Source organism: Geospiza fortis, unplaced genomic scaffold (genome assembly GCF_000277835.1).
Source record: "Geospiza fortis unplaced genomic scaffold, GeoFor_1.0 scaffold192, whole genome shotgun sequence".
Taxonomy (NCBI): domain Eukaryota; kingdom Metazoa; phylum Chordata; class Aves; order Passeriformes; family Thraupidae; genus Geospiza; species Geospiza fortis.
The window spans coordinates 1,304,778-1,322,587 of record NW_005054315.1 but is presented as its reverse complement, the minus strand read 5'-3'; the positions used below and the strand labels follow the sequence as shown (position 1 = coordinate 1,322,587).

The following is a 17,810-nucleotide window of genomic DNA, read 5'->3' as shown; positions in this document are numbered from 1 at the left end:
TCTTCAAGGGTAACAGACTACTATCCTGCTCAGCAGCTGCTAAATGGTACTAATTACCAGCTGTGGAGCACTGGATGTTAGATCCCGTGTGTCTCCTGGCATTCCCAGGGCGTGCAGTGCACAAGAAAGCAAACTTAAATCAGGCAGTACAGAACAAACTAGGAGCATTACTGATCCATGCATTTATCCAAAATAGTTGTGTGTGTGGCATATGAGTGACCAAAACTATGAAGAAAATGTGTAGCTCCAGGAATATCTCACCACTTGACATCTGTGTCTCAGGCACCACCTTTCACAGCATATGAAAACCAGAGCTGCTTCCCTCTTGCTCATGCATTAATTCACACAACACTCCTGCCCTGAACTTTGCATAGCAGTGCCACATGTCACGCTGCTGGGATGGAGAGTTAAACCAGCTGAAGACCAACCTTATGAAAGGCAGTTTCCAGATGGTTCATCTCCCTGCCTCATTCCAAAATGAGCATAAAGATGGGAGGACAAAAGGATGGGACAGAAGCAGAGCCAGACAGAAAGGAGAGCAGCCAATGGCAGTGTCAAGGTTTGACACTGGCACAATGCCAGTGCCCCATGAAAATATACTTCCTCCCCCCCCCCTCCTTCGAGGTGGGGGGGGGGGTGCTGCCCAAATCTTCTCGGGGCCTCTCTCCCTCTGTCTCTCCTGGGGGGGGCTGCCCAACGCCTCCTGGTGCCCCCCACCACCCTTCCATCTTGAGGGGTCAGGCCTACCTCTGCCGGGCTGCAGGTGTTTCCCTCCCCCGCCCAGCTCGAAGCCGGGCAGGGGAGGCCTTGCCTCTTTGCTGGCCGGAAATCAAAGAGAGAGCCCAAGGGAGTGCTCTGCTTCTAACCCCTGTGTTCTCAGAGGCGCATCCACCCTCAGTGGCCAAGCCTGGTGTCAATTTAAAATCTAAACCCCTATTGGCCTCTGGCCACTCCATTCCCAGAAAACCTGCTTCCTGTAAACCCACGACAGGCAGCCTCAATTTTAGCTTAGTTTCAAACTGTGTTAGAAGCACACTTTTTAAGTGTCATTTGGCATTAGAAATACCCTTAGGGAACTATGAAAATCAAGTCAGTGTTTCCAAGACATCTGAATGTTTCCTTTCTTTCTCTGCATCAGCCTCATCAGCAGTGCACCTGGAAGGTGAATTGGTTCAGAGAGATGACACAAAATTTAGCTGTTGATTCTAGGGGGTGATGCACTTTCTTTTGGATCAGTTTCCTGAGCTGACTCACTCTGCAGCCACACAATTGCTAAATCTGATACAAAGAGCCTGCAGTAAAAATGGTGGTAGGAATAGCATCATAAAATCATGAATGAAATTTTCTGAATTGGAAAAATTTAACATTGACATAACGTCCAGCTGGGGCAGTGGGACAGGCTCCAGCTGCCTGACCCTGTCCAGCTGCCCTGGAGTGGCATCCATGCTCCCAGTGGCTCACACAGCAGCTGGGGGCAGCTGGCTCTCACAGTGCCCTTACAGCATTTACCTATATTTAATAAATTTTGAACAAACTATCACTTCCAGCAGGATTTCAAGTCCCTTCCACACTTTCATAGGTTTCATGGCAGCAAAGTCAAGTCTTTGCTGTTTTACCTTGGCACTTTGAATGTCCACATAATTAAGTTTTTCTATCTAAAATCCTCTTTATCTATATATGTCGTTTTACAGCACATTAAAACTGGTGTTCTATGAAATACCTTCTGGTTGGGACACATCCTGCTGTATGGTAAACCCTGAACTATCAACACACTTCAAACTACTGCTACCAGCATCCTCTGTCAGACATCTCAGAGGCGCTCAGGAGATGTGAAGAGCAATGGAGAAACCCCATGCACAAATGAAATCATTCCCCTCTTCACTTTTACAGAGTTTTAAGATAGACAGAGAGCAATTGGATTTTGGTGTGTTCATGTCACACATTTTTCAACAATATCAGCATTCATTCACAGTCTTTTATGGTTTGCCAAAACCAACTGAGAACAACATATTAAACTTCTTAATGGCTCTTTTCTACTTCACCATGCACACCCTCACCTCCCAATTTATTTTTATTTTTTTAACACAATTCATGAGGTTTGCAAAGACTTACAACTCTTTGTACATATGGACAGAATGACACCTCCTTTTGGAGGTGATGGAATAAGATTTGCATTCTTTTTCTACTCAGAGATGGAATCACCACATCCAGGAAACTGAGCTTCTGGAGAGGCAGTGTGAAGCCCCTCCTACTCTACTAAGAATTTATGACTGAGAAACTGGTACAAGAGATCTGGAGAGATTATCTGTACTGTTCAGTCATGATCACTGCAGGAAAGCACCATATGGGGTCCTGTCATGAGTCTCCCATATAAACATGAACACAAAAACCATTGCATGCTGCACAAATGTTTCAGTTTGGGTAAACTCATCACATATTACCTCACAATTCTATTCAGCACTTACTGAATTGATTGCAACATGATGGTTACCAAGTCCTTCTCTTAACCTGTGCACCACATATAGCAGATATGAACATTTTCACATATTGGTTACATGAAAGGCTTGTGCCTCAAGTCTTCAAAGGAAATAACTATGTCTGTGCACTGAGCTCAAAGATGACTTCATTTCTTATTACTTGTTTTCCAGAATTTGATTTGGCTGAATTGCTGCATTCTTGAAATGAATGATATTGTCACTAAAGGTATTTCAAGCTGATATACCTGCTGATGACCAAGTCTTCTTCAGTCTTTTCTGATTTTTCACCTCTTTCCATGATATGAAGAGTCTGACAGTTATAGCTAAACCTCTCTTATGTTTTGTCTCCCAGTCTGCAAGGAATTCTTTCACACTTGGCAAACTCACAACATTTCAAAATATAACACAATGTTTTTAGTCCTTTTTCAATTCTTACAAGGGGGCCCAAAAATAACTTTCACACTTGTCTGCTGTGTATTCTTTGTGGAGTCTAGAAGTCTTCTGTCAGTAGTGACTACAACAAAGGTGCAACCAAAAGACAACTGTTAAATGTTCTAATAACACTAAGGGACTAAGGGTCATGTTTTAACTAAATTTGTTTTAATACATTCTGGAATCATTATCATTCTCCCTGATAACTGATGGGTGACCTGGAGGTCCAGCAGGGAGAGCAAATTCCCACAGACAAGTCCAGACAGGAGACATAATCTCTTGCAGTCAGGGCTGCTCTGACTGTACAAGTGCAGCCTCCTGGAAGTCATCCTGCTTCCACTCCCTCACATCCTACAGCTGTTTCTGGAGGCTTCCAACTCCAGTACATTCTGGCTAACACCTTCATTTTCCCACACCAATAACAGCAACAACCACCACTACCAATATGCCAACAACAAAAAACAGTTGAAAAATAAGCAATGAATACATTATCACCCCAAGAACAACAGTTCATGTGTATAAAGCCAGCACAGAAGGAAAGAGCTATCCAACTTGAAAACTGTGGCTGACACTTAAACCACCTCAGAATGAGCAAGGGAAAACATTTCCATGTATCTGCTTTGAGATAAGGCTGTCAGACTTGGGCAGCTGAAGATTGCAGTGATGTAGACTTCACTTGATTTCAAAGTTCAGTATGAAATGCAAAAACCACACTGGGACACTGGGGACTGAAGGACAGATTTATAACAGTCCATCCTAAAGAAATGTGCAACCAAAGAGACAAACTTGGAGCACAAACCATTCTGCATTCAATACCACCAATCTTACAGACAGCTAAATCTACATGCCAATCTTACATAAGGTGAACATACACGGGGCTACCAGTGAAGCATTTGAGGATCTAGGGAACATAGGAGGTGATGCATGACACACCCTCTGCCTCCTCTTCTCTGATTCCAGTCAGCCACTAGAATAGCAAAATTATTATTCCAAAGCTGGAGCAACGAACACAAAGCAAATATTGCTTTATTTATGTTTTACTTCATTTTTTACAGGTATGGATTGCCACTAAAGTGTGAACTGGAATTACAGGCCAGCACGGAGAGAAGAAAATTATACTCACACAGTACTTGGTATAATCACCTCTTTTTTATAGTTTGTGGAAAGCAAAAATCTGACAAAAGCTGATGGTTTAATTTGGCTTTGAAGCAGAGTTATCAGTTGCTCTCTGCAGGAATTTCTGTGCTTTGCTTAATCTGCTCTTGCACTACAACAAGAAGAGCTGCCTTAGTTCAATACCCAAGTTGTCTCATTCCTCTACAAAGTCAGCATGATGTTGGACTATTGGACCTTCTAGCCAGACTGATCTTTTAACTCTGTGAATTCAATCTTGATGTCAGCAAGGGGAAGGAGCAACCAACATCACCTCACAGAAGAGGAGCTCTCAATTCTGAGTCCATTCATACCAATGAATCCGTGTTCATATAGAGCCACATGGTGGGTTTGGGATGCAGTGATGAGCTCCAGCTACAGAGGCTCCAACTTCCCCAGTGATACCCAATGCCACATGTCCTCATTTGCTCAAACAATACATCTGACAGGTAGCTGGTACATAAATCTAGTAAATCAGGGAGAAGCCAGAGAAAACTCCACATTAGAAGTGTCTAAGTTAAGAAAAAGATATAAGGACTAATCCAGAAGCATGAGTAGAACTACATATATTTGGACTTAACATCTGTCCTTTTCTGTTCAACTCGTATAATTCTAAATATGTGATCCATAGGATTTTTAGGGAGAAGCTTGAAAGCAAAAGAAATCTAATGTTCACCCTGTACAGGAACTGAGAAGCCAGTGAAGTTCAAATGGCCATTATTAAAAGGATAGTGGTACCCTCTTATAGAATGTCTTTTTGGTAGACTAAGAAACAAAGCAGCAGTTCAAATTTCACGCAGGTACTTCCAGCTTTAAGAGCACTTCAAGGCATATTTTTTGTACTGTCAATGGGTAAATATGGATGTCTGGAAAAAGCTACCATTTTATGTCAGCAGTAGTCATGATTGCTAAAATTTGGAGGGAGCACCAACCCTAACTCAAGAATTTACTGCTACAGCTGTCATATTTGTCCTTTGAGCTCAAATGTAATCAAAACCCTAAAAAGTGCATGGTGTGAGAAATTACCTCCTTTAACCACCTCATTGCTCTGTAAAATCTCTGCTGCTTCAAGGTCACCTTTACACTGCATTGTAATAGCAAGTCATCAGAAAGAAACATAGTAAGAAAGCAGTATGTGGTTCCAGGCTGACTGAATTCTACCTTGAACCTTTTTGCATATGCATATGCTTGTTCAAAGGAGGACATTTAGATATCGTCTGAATTTCACCTTAACTATTCATATTTACACCTCCTTTCTTGGATGCAATTCAAACAGAAACACAAGCTAAATTAGCCATTCCCTTAGATTTATTGACTGTATTCTTGAAACCTTCAATTCTGCCACTGTTGCAGCCTATTACTGTAAAGGCTGCAATTAACAGTAATCAAGAAGAATCAGTTTTCTATACATTACACCATATAAGCTTTCTACTAATTTCTATCACAGCTATAGAGTTTGTTCACTGTCAATTTGAAGTGCAAAAGATTTTAACAGCTAAAAAGCCTTGCAGACCTCAGTCTAAGTCATTAAGATAATATCTCAGTGCACTGAAAAGAATCCTCCAACTCATGCCTCAGAGAACAAAAAGATGACTGAAATAATAAGCAGTATTTTGTGTTTTGAATTTGGAAGAAAAGGAAGGAAGGAAGGAAGAAAAAACACTAGGCACTATATAAATAAATCTATTTCGTTCTCAGATACATTTATGATTTTACTGGGAAAGGTACTATGACTCAGACAGAATGAAAGAATCATAGAATATGCTGAGTTGGAAAGGGCCCATAAGGATTATCAAGTCCAACTCCTGGCCCTGCAGAGGACACTCCAAGAGTCCCACCATGTGCCTGAGAGCATGGTTCAAATGCTTCTTGAAATATGACAGGCTGGTGCAGTGACCACTGCCCTGGGGAGCCTGTTCCACTGCCCAAACACTCTCTGGGTGAAAAATCTTTTCCTCGTATCAACCTAAACATCCCCTGACAAAACCTCAGGCCAGTTCCTTGGATCCTGTCATTGATTACCACAGAGAATAGATCAGTGCCTGCCCCTTCTCTTCACCTCATGAGGAAGCTGTAACTGCAATGAGGCCTGTCTTCAGCCTCCTCCAGGCTGAACAGACCAAGTGCCCTCAGCTGCTCCTCACATGGCTTCCCTTCAAGGCCCTTCACCATCTTTATGGCCTCTTTTGGACACTCTCTAATAGTTTAATGTCTTTCTCGCACTGTGGCACCCAAAACTGCCCCAGCACTCGAGGTGAGGCCATCCCAGAGCAGAGCAGAGTAGGCAGGACAATCCCCTCCCTTGCCCAGCTGGCCATGCTGTCCCTGATGCCCCCAGGACAGGGTTGGCTCTCCTGGCTGCCAGGGCACTGCTGGCTCATGTTTGGCTCACCATAGACCAGGACCCCCAGGTCTCTTTCCATGGCTCTGCTCTGCAGCCTCACATTCTCCAGTCTATACTAACACCAGGGTTGCCCAGTCACAGGTGAACAATTCGCCACGTGCTCTTGTTAAAAAAGAGCAGAATAACAAAAAAAGCCCTAAAAATTTAGCAATTAAAAAAAAAAAAGAAAAAAACTTGCTGCATTTAGTGGCTCTGGTTATATTCATTTAGTTATGCCTTCAATGGTTCTAGAGAAAGATACTCCACAAAACCTCCAAAAAAAGTTCACTTTTTAGAAATTTTGAAGGAATGTTCTTCTCAAACTGGCAACTAATTTGATAGTCATAAAATAAAATCTGCATGTTGCATAATATCAGAATAAGGTCTTTTCCCAGTCTTATGCTTAAGTATTCAATTTTATTTTATTTTCTGCTCCAGTGTAGTAATTTGAATATGCCCTGGCAGAAAAGTGTTACTAAAGTTGAATTCAAAAATTGAAAACATTTTTAAAAACTTATTTAAGTTCATTTTTGTAAAGAACTGTATTATTGCTAAAAAGGCTTGCTCGTAAAAAAGAAAAAAAACAGAAAATGTTTTTCTCTACTTATTTCTGTAGTTCCCCATCTTAATTTCTATCATAGTGTAATTTGTGATTGAGATGAAAGCATTTCAAAGTGATATCGAAAGATAGATATAGAAAAGTTTTCCCTTTGTACTGAAATATTATTGGAAATCAATATGAAGCACAATAATTACACTGGAGATTAAATAAAAAGCAAATTGCATAGAAAATACTCTATTCTTGTTCTCTTTCTATTTCATAAGAATAGACTGGAAATACAGCAATTTTTTTTTAAATCAGTGACTTCTAACAATAACCAGAGAATGTCAGCAGTACCTGCTACTCAGTGGATAGCATCTTTCACAGAGAGAATAGGCTTCTGATTGCTGCCAATTTAGAGTCTTGCATCCCCCTGTGGATCCCCTTTCAAAGGAATAGGAAGAACTGCCAGGTGCCAATTTGTAGGTTGCTAATGGCTTAACGAACCTTTATTGGCATGACAGCGAATTTGTGAGTGATTAGTCCTGTGTTTCTTCATACTTCATACTCGAATGCTGGAGCATGCTGTGCTGGTTTCAGCTGGGGCAGAGATAATTTCCTTCACAGTGGCTGGTAGGGGGCCATGTTTCGGATTTGCGCTGAACACAGTGTCAATAACACAGAGATGTTTTTGTTATCGCTGAGAAGGACTTGCACAGAGCCAAGGCCTGTTCTGCTTCTTGTACAACCACTCTGGGCAGGGAGTTTTTGTGCATGGGAGGTTGGGAGGAGACACAGCCAGGACAGGTGACCCCAACTGACCAAAGGGGTGTCCCAGACCATAGGACATAATGCTCAGTATATTAAAAGGAGGGAAGAGGGAGGAAAGGTGTACATTTAGAGTGCTGGGATTTGTCTTCACAAGTCACCATTACATGTGACGAGAACCTGCTCTTCTGGAGAGAGCTGAACACCTCCCTGCACATGAGAAGCACTGAAGTAACTCATTATTTTTCACTGCTTGTGTGTGTGGCATTTGCTTTCCCTATTAAACTGTCTTTATCTCAGCCCACGAGTTCTCTTCTACTCTTCTAATAGGTCTGGTTAGAAGTCGTGAGTAATATACATACTGATTTTTCCAACGGCAGAAAATCTTCATATCATAGTCCACCAAAATAAATATTTGAGAATTTTGAAAATGTGTTCAGAAGTAAATTTAAAAAAATAGGGAAAAAAAAGTGTGTTTTTACAAAGGTTCTCTCATAAGTACGCCTTATGCTTGTGATTGAAGCAACATTTATGATTTCTAGTTTATCAAACGTGGTTTTGTGTGGATATGTAGGCTTAAAGTTCAAGAACGGACTTACCTGCATAGAAAACGAGAAACTCAGTGCCTACATCTTAGAGATCTGTGATTCAAAGAAAAATCTGAAAGCTGAGTTTGTAGAAACTCTCTATATCAGTAAGAAAAAGGCATGCTTGTCAACAAATCCTTCAGAGTGAATTTATAGACATCCAAAACCATCAGAAGGGAACACAAAGTTCAAACACATATCTCAGTTTTTATTTATTCAAGAGCTTAAGCATGTGAAACAGGACTGCAAATAGCCCAGAATATACTCCTGCTTTCATAACACAGTTAGCAGCAGCCATAATATTACCATTGAGATTTTTGTACAACAGTTTACTATTCATTCAACTTTCTACAGTTTACCGTAATGTAACCAAGACCAGCCAGATCCAATTTGCCTCCCAGGTCCTTCCCCAGGAGAAAGCCATGCCAGGCTGGACACTGCTCGAGATGTTTGAGGTGTGTGGACAGTGGGCACAGAAGAGTCAGTGGGACAGAGAAATGTACAGACAAAAAATGGCTCTCAAAGCAACCCACAGGTAAAACCTGCGGGCAAGCAAAAATAGGTGGCTCACAACTCCAAGCTCAGTTTTTATGGAGAGAAGGACAGCATCATAAATCCATTTGATCAAAAGACAGATAAATTACACTTGGTGTAAATCTCCCTACTGAGGGTGACCCAAAATGGATGATTTTTCCTTATTTCCCCACTTGGTACAGGCAGAGGATAGCTGCTCAAACCAAGGTAATTCTGGGCATGTGGAGAGACAAAAACTGCAGCTGAAACAAACCAGGAAAATTTCACGGCTAAAAGAAAAGTGTCATGGAGCAGAAGCACTCCTGTGGTTAGACAGTCCACATGGAGAACAAAATGATAGATTAAATCTACACCCTCAAGTCTATTCTTCACTTTTTGATGTGTCTTTTTTTTTTTTTTTGGTGAATCTTGCCTTTTCCAATTAAATATTAGCAATCATACATATTTTTATCAACAGCAAAACATTTAATATTCAGTTCTCAGCTTCACCAAATTACTGAAAATGTAAACACATGGACAAAAAGCACATATGGAATCCTGTAGGAATTCAGACGTATTCAAATATCTCCCTGTGATTTTATGATTGCTTTTGAAATGGCCTGCTTTAATTACTAAACATCTGTTACCCAATAACTAAAGGCATTATGTTTCCCTGCATCATAACAAAAAGATGCCCTGTGTTGCTGAATTCAGCACACATGGAGCCAAAGAAAGTTAGCAACCATGCTGAATCTATGCGGTTGAAGCCTTGCCCTGGTTTGAAATGTCTCTACCTTCTGGGCCCTTGGAAAAGCTTCTTCATCAATGGGTGGATTGAGATGGTTGATTGATGCTTCATTTTCCTGTTCAGAGGACAGATCAATCAGCAGCAGCATTTTGGACAGTCATCAGTGTCATCCAGAGTTACAGACATGGTTCCCCCTCCAGAATGCATGATTTTGTCCTGTGAAAGCATTCATTTACAGTATATACTTTTCCTTCTTTCCAAAAGCCCCAATTCACAACATTTCTGTGTACTTCATTAATTTCGCATGCTCTGATTAGGCTCTTGACTCCACTATTCAGTGTCTAGTGCTCATTTCTCTTAGGGATTGGATAATAAATATTAAATTGCATAAATTATCATCCATGTGAATTGTGTTTTCTTCTACAATTGTTCACAGCAAATCAACATTTGTAAATAGTTTTAGATTACTGTCTAATGTACATTTTCCTACTCTGATTTAAGGAAAACACTGTAAAATCCAAAATAGCTCTGTGTGGGGAAGTCTCCCTATTATTACATGCATAATGAAATCCATTTGCTTCCCTGGAAGGATAAAAAATAGGCTTTAATTAAGTTTAAAGTGATAGTAAATAGTAATCTGAAATTAAATTACATTAAGTAATGCTAGAGCAATCTGAAACAAAGCATTATAAAATCTGAGAAATCCTTTATTTAAATTTTAAAAAGGGCTGAGCATGCTAAAATAAAGTAATACAGAGTATGCAATACATTTTAGTTCTGTTCTGGATGTTCTTAATCATTCAGAGTTTTAATTTCCTCAAATTGAAATTAGATTAAATTGATTTTTTGAGGAGGTTCCCTCTTCATGACTATGCAAGACCTTATTAATTGATGTTATTTGTCTCATTTCCTATTAATTCAGGTTTTGACCCAAAGCCTAATTTTTTTATTTTTAAATCTGGGAGCTTTCTTTTGTCATGAAGGTTACCTGTGCCTGTTAAACACACTACAACTATTTGTCATTTTATCCTTCTCACAGCTGGAATAACTGGTAAAAGTGAGGTTTCCCAAAAGAGAGTGTAAAATCAAGAGTGCATGGAAAACTAGGAAAAGTTATTCAGATTGCACAACAAAATTCTGATTTGCCAACTGTGTTTATATTTCTGGCCTTTATGCCTTTGGTATAATACATGTATAAAAAAAAAAAAATATATATCCCATGCATTTAATTTTCCTCATTTATTATTATTTATTATCATTCATTATGATTTTAGCCTTGCCTCTTCAGAAGGCTATAGCTACAACATCCAATATACAAAAGAAATGCTAATTAAAGTACCTTTGGGAGGAGAATGGAATGAAAGAAGGTGATATTAAATATTAATCATAAGAAACAAGGCAGGAAGATTTTTAAAGGTGGAAGCAAATAAGAGTGGATTATGGTAATCTGTGATGGCACAGAAGATTAATTTGCACTTTCACACAGATTCTTTTCTTTTCCAGAATCACCTTTATTTTAAACTCAGGATGGAGTTATTTTTGCCTAATTTAAGGAAACTCTGCCTTTATGATAAGGACCTAACATGAGAGACAATGTTACACCTTTTTTTTCACCTCTTTCCTAAACATTAAGCATAATATTGTGTTTATTACTTTGTATTTCTGTAAAACTCTTGTATTTAAAAAATTCTCTGTCTTTAGTAAACATATATTTTTATCTTTCAGTCTCTTCTAGTAGCAAAGACTCCTCTGAACTCTTGGCACACAAAAATGCAATCTTTATCCAAGGGTTTCACGAATTTTAAAACCCAGGCATGGCCATGCTTGGAACCTTGCTTTCTCAGCATTCAGCCCTGAACATGCAACATGCAAAAAATCAGAGAAGCTGCCTGAAATCAGTTTGACAAGAAGAGGTATCATCAAACATCTAAAAGGTAGTCTGAAAGTCAGAATCCCAAGAGCAGACAGGCTACCTGAATATGTTCCCATTCTTCTTAGTTATAAAGGTGTTTGCCAAGAATAGTCTACATTACACACTGTTGCCTGACAACAGGTTTCACATAATGGAAATGGAAATATACCAAATGCTCTCACCAGCCTGTCACTACTGCCCATATCCTGCTTCTGCCAGCTTCAAAAAAGACTGCTGGCAACGTTGAAACTGATTGTTGAGGATCAGTAAGTTTGCCCCGAGATGTTTGCTAGACACAGTCAGTGCAATCCACTGTTTTACAGAACATCTTGTATGTAACCAACCAAGCTGTTTCTACTGGAAAAAGGACATTAAAGCATAACCAAGCCTAATGTAATATAATGCAAAAATAAGACGTTGGTTAGAAGATTTGAAAACAATGCAAGGAAATAATATAAAATTGTTTTATTTCTGCTCAGTTTCAGCCTCTGTTTTCTGTTTCAGATTATTTCTGTCTTCTTTCCATGAAGAAGAAGGATTATTATAACATCTTTGACACATTCTCCTAACAAAAGCTAATGGTCAACTCATCTGCCACATTAAATTAAAGATACACTCTTCTTCTGAATAGATTTTGTTTCCCTTCCCCAGAGCCCTCTTTATAGCCCAAAGTTGTTCAAATGTAAATTACAGCTCAGCATCAGTCCCACCTGTACCCCCTTTTATGCTCACTTACATACCCTTTTAATTAATATAACTGAAATTTATCATAACATGGTACATTATACAGTGTTCATTGAAATAACTAATGGTTCTAAACCCTTCCAATATATTGATTATTCCAGCCCTTTCAAACATCATTATACTACCAATCTTACAATAATATTACATCTTTCAAACAGCTAGAGATACTGGCATCAGAGCAAGTGAGATAGGATTTCTGTTTTCTTTCCTACATTATGAAACTGCTCAGCAGTCAATCAGCTGGGGCTAGGACCCAGCCTCGGGAGTCCTGCCTTGGCAGTGAACACTGCAGGAAAAGTAGGATATTGGTATCATCTTCTTTTTAAATCACCTTTCCCTGACATACCCTGGTGAGAGAAGGGAGAGTAAGGCTGTCCCCAGCCACCATATCCCAGCATTCTATCTCTAAAGGCAAAGTCACACCTGCAACCCTGTAGGGTTAGGAAAAAGCTCTGGGAGAATTGAGAAGGACTGACTAAAACAGGGAGTCACTACAAAAGGACAAAGAATCATTACTAGAGACTCAGCATTATGCTAACACACTCACCCTGGTATTGCTGCTATTTAGAATTACAATGCTGTCACAGAATCAGCATATTGCTCATCAGAAGGATGAAATGGGCTTTAAATAGGTTTAGGGAATCTGCATTTCCCTTTTGTAATGCTGATTTTCACAGGAGTACCTCTTTTGTCTCCAGACTGAATTTGATGGCTCTCTGCACTTTGTACCCTGACCCAGCACCACCTGCCAGCCCGGCAGACTTCATGGTACACATCATGCCTGCATCACAACTGAGAGGTTTTACAACAAAAGATACTTACTACATACAAAGATTGTCTGACAATCCTGCATCTTGAGTAATTCTGCAGGATGGCTGAGAAGGTGGGTTACAAATTATACCAAAAGATGATAGAAACTAAAGCCAGTCCTTTAGTTTCCCCTGTGTTAGATTTCAGGTACAGGACTCTCACGTCCACTTTCAGCTGCTGTTTTCATCGTAGCAATATTATCTATCAGCTCACGTTCCAAAAAGCACATCTTTCAAAGCAGCCACTGTTTCTCAGTGCTGCCAGGGCCAATAACTGCACCTTTGCCTCAGGAAGGAAGCACACCCCTTATCCTCCAGAGGCCCAAATGCTAAGAATCCATTTGCCTACCTTGTATTTGAAGCAGAAACTCAGACTGAGACTGGCTCAGTTTATTTCCTGAGTGCTGGGTTCATTTCCTAATCGCTTGTGGATGGGTCTCAGCTGATGAACAGGCTCAGCAAATACCTATGTGTGGTTTGTGTGTACTAGAAAAGATCTGAGTCCACATGGTGATGCCAAATGTAGGTGTGAGCAAGCCTAGTTTGCAATGGGAAGGAATGGGTTGCAGAAGCCTCCTTGGCTGCCTCTCCCATTTTTCAGTACATTTATATGACTGATGCCAGGAAGACAAATTGCCTGCTGTCCATTTTTATTAGGGACTTAATATCTCGCAGAAGAAAAGTATATAGTATTTAAAGGAAAATTAACAAGAGGTATTCCCTTGCCAGCAGTAAAGATGTACAAAATCAGTATCAAAAAACAGTGCACTCACTTATTCATCAGCTTTTGCTTCTATACATGTCAACACCGAGAATAATAATTGCAGAATCTCCCAAAATGCTCACTGCTAGTAGTGTGGGTGGATGTGGCCCATCAACAGCAGTAAAAACATATTGCTTTAAAACAGAGAAACCACAGGATGCTGCAAGGAGACAGAGAATGAGGATTCCCCTTCAATCTCCCTGAGTCAGATAAAATACTAAAGAACAGTTACTACTAATAATAAAAAATAATAAAAAAGAGCAAAGATATATCATTTCACTAATTTTAACTTATTGAGAAATCAAATGAGCATATATTTAATTTATAAATTTGATACAAAGCAGGTGACTAGTAAAAATTTCTCAAAGCCAATTCTAAAATTTATTTAGAGCAAACTAATGGTCACTCCTGCTAGCATGCAGTAACAGAAATGGGTTTTGTGCTCAGTAGCAGCTAGTATAATAATTTTGGGGAAGATTTTTTATTAATAACAAAGACAATGAATTTGTAAAAGTGAAATTCTGACCAGACTCTATTGTGAAATGTCTCTGCACCAGCCACATTATAAATTCATCTTTCTATATATATTAATGGTATGCAATTTATCTCATGTGCCAAACCAGAACTACCACTCACCACTTCAAAATGTGATGTCCAGTCTATATAATTTATGATACTTCAGAAAAACTGAACCCCTGAACTTCACTTGGACAATTACTTCTATCCCCTTGCGCCCTCTTTCCACTTTCTAAATGACATTGTTTTTGAATTTCATTCATAGAACTGCAAAGCACCTTTCTTAGCTGTCTTTTACACCTACCCAATGCTGTTGATTGCTGAGTACATTGTAAAATATTATTAAATAGAGAAGAGAAATAGCAAAAGCCCATCTTCCCCAGCTCTGTCCCATTACTTCCATGGGATTACTCCAAGCTCTGTCTAGCTGAGCCTTACGGACTGAAAGCTCATGGCTGTTTTGGGGCACTAGCTGTACTTCCAGACCACATCTTCCAGTACAGCTTTGCCTGAAAGGAATCTACGTTACATGCTCCACAAAACACCACCAAACACAGTAAATGGATGTGGTGTTATTACAAAAGAATATGTCTTATTTGAACAGAAAGCCTAATGTAGGTATACTCACTGAAGAGTCATGGTTGCATGTTCCACTCAACAACAATAGCAGGAAAACAGCTTTCATGTCTGTGAGTATAACTTTGTGATGTTGTTGTTCTGGTTTAGGGTTTTTTTGACGATAACAACACTTAATATAACATTTTTCACCCCAAAGTAAACAGGCTCTGGGAACATTTGGCTAGAAACACAACAGACAGGCACCTGCAGGTCCCCAAACTGCCTAAAGACAACAATCACAAATTTTCATGAATTTGTTGCCAGGGAAAGAACCACAAGCAACAAATTCAGGACTATGTTATCTGTGGGCTACTTGATCTCCTTTCTTCTGAGGACCTGTTTTATCTGCTTCAAGTGCAGGACAACATTTCTGGTTTTCCTCCACTTTACTTCCCTCTGCCTGAGATATCTTCCCTTTCTGCTTACGTTATTCAGTCTCAGCACATGCTGAACTTTATATTCTGATTCAGGTGCAGCTCAAGGCCAAGTATAGGTAACACAAAACACTGTTGATGCTCTTCCACCACTGCAATAAGCAACCTACATTTCTTCAGTGTGAATGTCAAAAATAGCCTCAAGTATCTGAATCTTACAGAATGTTAAGAGTCATATCTAGTATTCTACTTGGTTTTTGAAGAAAGTTGGAGCTATGGAAACATGGAAGACGATCTTTGTTTATAATTCCTGCTAGGAAGAAGCAGGAGAGTGGAATGAAAGGTTGTGAATTTTACGTATTATATAGTTATAAATGATGCCCTGTGCACTCACTTTAAAAGAAGAGTTTTTTGATTAATTTCTACTAAAGATCTAAATGTACAGGACTATACCTGAGTGATAAGCAATGATGGAGCAAATGCACAATAAAATGAAGATTCAGGAGTGAGTAAAAAAGGCATAGCTAATCAAACTGATAAAAATTAGGAGAATCTTGCCAAGTTCTTTGCGTGATGTGTGTCTGTCTCAGAGTCTCCCCTTTTTACACTAATGTGATTACAAAGAACTGACTTAAACTCTGTTTGCAAAGGAGTTGCCCACAACATTGCATCAGTTCTTTTCTTATATCCCTCCAGATCACACAACAGTAGGAGGATTTCTGGGGACTTCTAAAAGTTGGAAGACTCTTACTGCAAGGTTAGGTTCACTTTTGAGGAGTAAATTACAAATTCCTCAAGTTACTATCAGCTGCACCAGCGATCCACACAATGCCAAGAAACTAAAACCACAGCACTAAAATGTGGTTACATAATTCAAAAGGACATAAACATAATTTCAAAAGCACTAAGATGACCTTTTATCTGGTGTGACTATGGGTCAACACCATCTCCTTGCTCTAGACACGCCAATGTCACCAACAGTAGCATCCCTTACTCCAAATATTGGCTAAAAATGGACGTTGTGCTAAATCCTATGGCTCATGTAGGTATGTAAGAGACCAGGCATAATCATAGATTCATAGTCCTTACTTGTTTTGAAATATATTAGCTTATATAAATATATATATAAAGATATTTAGCTTATATTAATCTCAAAATAAATTCATTAGGTTTCTGAAGATTTACTCTCCACACCTTACTCATTCCAGTAAGAAGTTGCAATGTGTTGTGTGCAATATATGCCTGCATATTTCATTGAGACAATCACTTTATGATCGGTATTTTGCATTTTACTTAAAGATAGATGAGCAGAACAAGAAAGCTTTTCCTCTGAAACTTTTACTGTACGAAAGAAAATATCATATAATGTTAATATGTACCTTCTTTATCATCGTGGCGTATGATTGCATCCTGTATCATATCAGCAAGACTAAAGCAAACTCGTTGATTCTTTCCATGTTTCAGTTTCTTCCCGTGGCCCTCCCGTTTCTGGAAAGCTTTTTCCCGCTCGTAGTACGCCTTGATTTGGTCACAGCGCATGCGCTTGACCAGCCGCTGCCGCTGGCCCAGGGGGAGGGACTCCAGCAAGCACTGCTCAATTTCCATCTCATGGGTCCGAAAAACATTACATAGCTGGAAACAGCCTGCAAGGAATTAAACACAAGCAGCTTTAGATCTTGCTTTCAAATGTGCCATGAAACCTCCACCAATTATTTTGTTGCTCTAACGGTGTGCAAGTCCATCATATAAGCTCCTCCTACTCAACCAAGGCTGACTACAGTTTATGTCTGTATCATTTACTTTTTGAAAATAACACACAACTCATAGACTACTACAGTCTATGTCAGTATCATTTACTTTTTGAAAATAAAACATAACTCATTTCATTAAATCACTGATAGTATCATTTACTTTTTGAAAATAACACATAACTCATTCCATTAAATCACTGATGCATTTTTTTAAAAGTTGGCTCAGGTCATGTGAACAAATGTGAATAGAAAGAAGTCTGAAAGTTCAAATGTGAGATGGGCAAAATACCTAAATATTTCAATACAATTCAAGTAGCTAGCATTTGCTTACAAACAAGAAACTACTAAGAAGATTAATTCTAGTTTGATGCCCATGCCTCTTTTTTATTCATTTTCATCTTGCTTTAGGTTGGGAAATTCCTGTATTAAGTGAGAAGAAAAATCATCGTATCATAATTTTAACGAGTTTATTAGCATGCAATGGGTACTCAGGCAACTACCTCTTAAAAACATCAGTCATTTCAGACTCTAATCATGTGTATAACTTTATTCTAATCTTTAAAAATTTTTGATTGCATAGAGACACAAAATTGATCCTTTTAATGAAACCATCAGATACTAAAATCTTCATGTGGAAACAATCACAAATGTATCTTTGAATCAGTTATTCCTAACATTCACAGCACCTCTTTTAAGTCAGATTCCTTTTTTGGTTTTACATT

The 17,810-nt window shown here is 39.1% G+C and overlaps 1 protein-coding gene across 2 annotated transcripts in view; it reads right to left on the bottom strand.

Moving 5' to 3' along the window:
• Positions 1 to 17,810, bottom strand: part of MYO16 (myosin XVI) — a 326,118-nt gene that overhangs the window by 246,566 nt on the left and 61,742 nt on the right. For both annotated transcript variants that reach the window (XM_031056227.1, XM_005419960.2), the window contains exon 2: positions 16,717 to 16,980. In XM_031056227.1, the coding sequence (XP_030912087.1) occupies positions 16,717 to 16,942 (226 nt within the window). In that variant the 5' untranslated portion in view covers positions 16,943 to 16,980. The remainder of the gene's footprint in view (positions 1 to 16,716; positions 16,981 to 17,810) is intronic.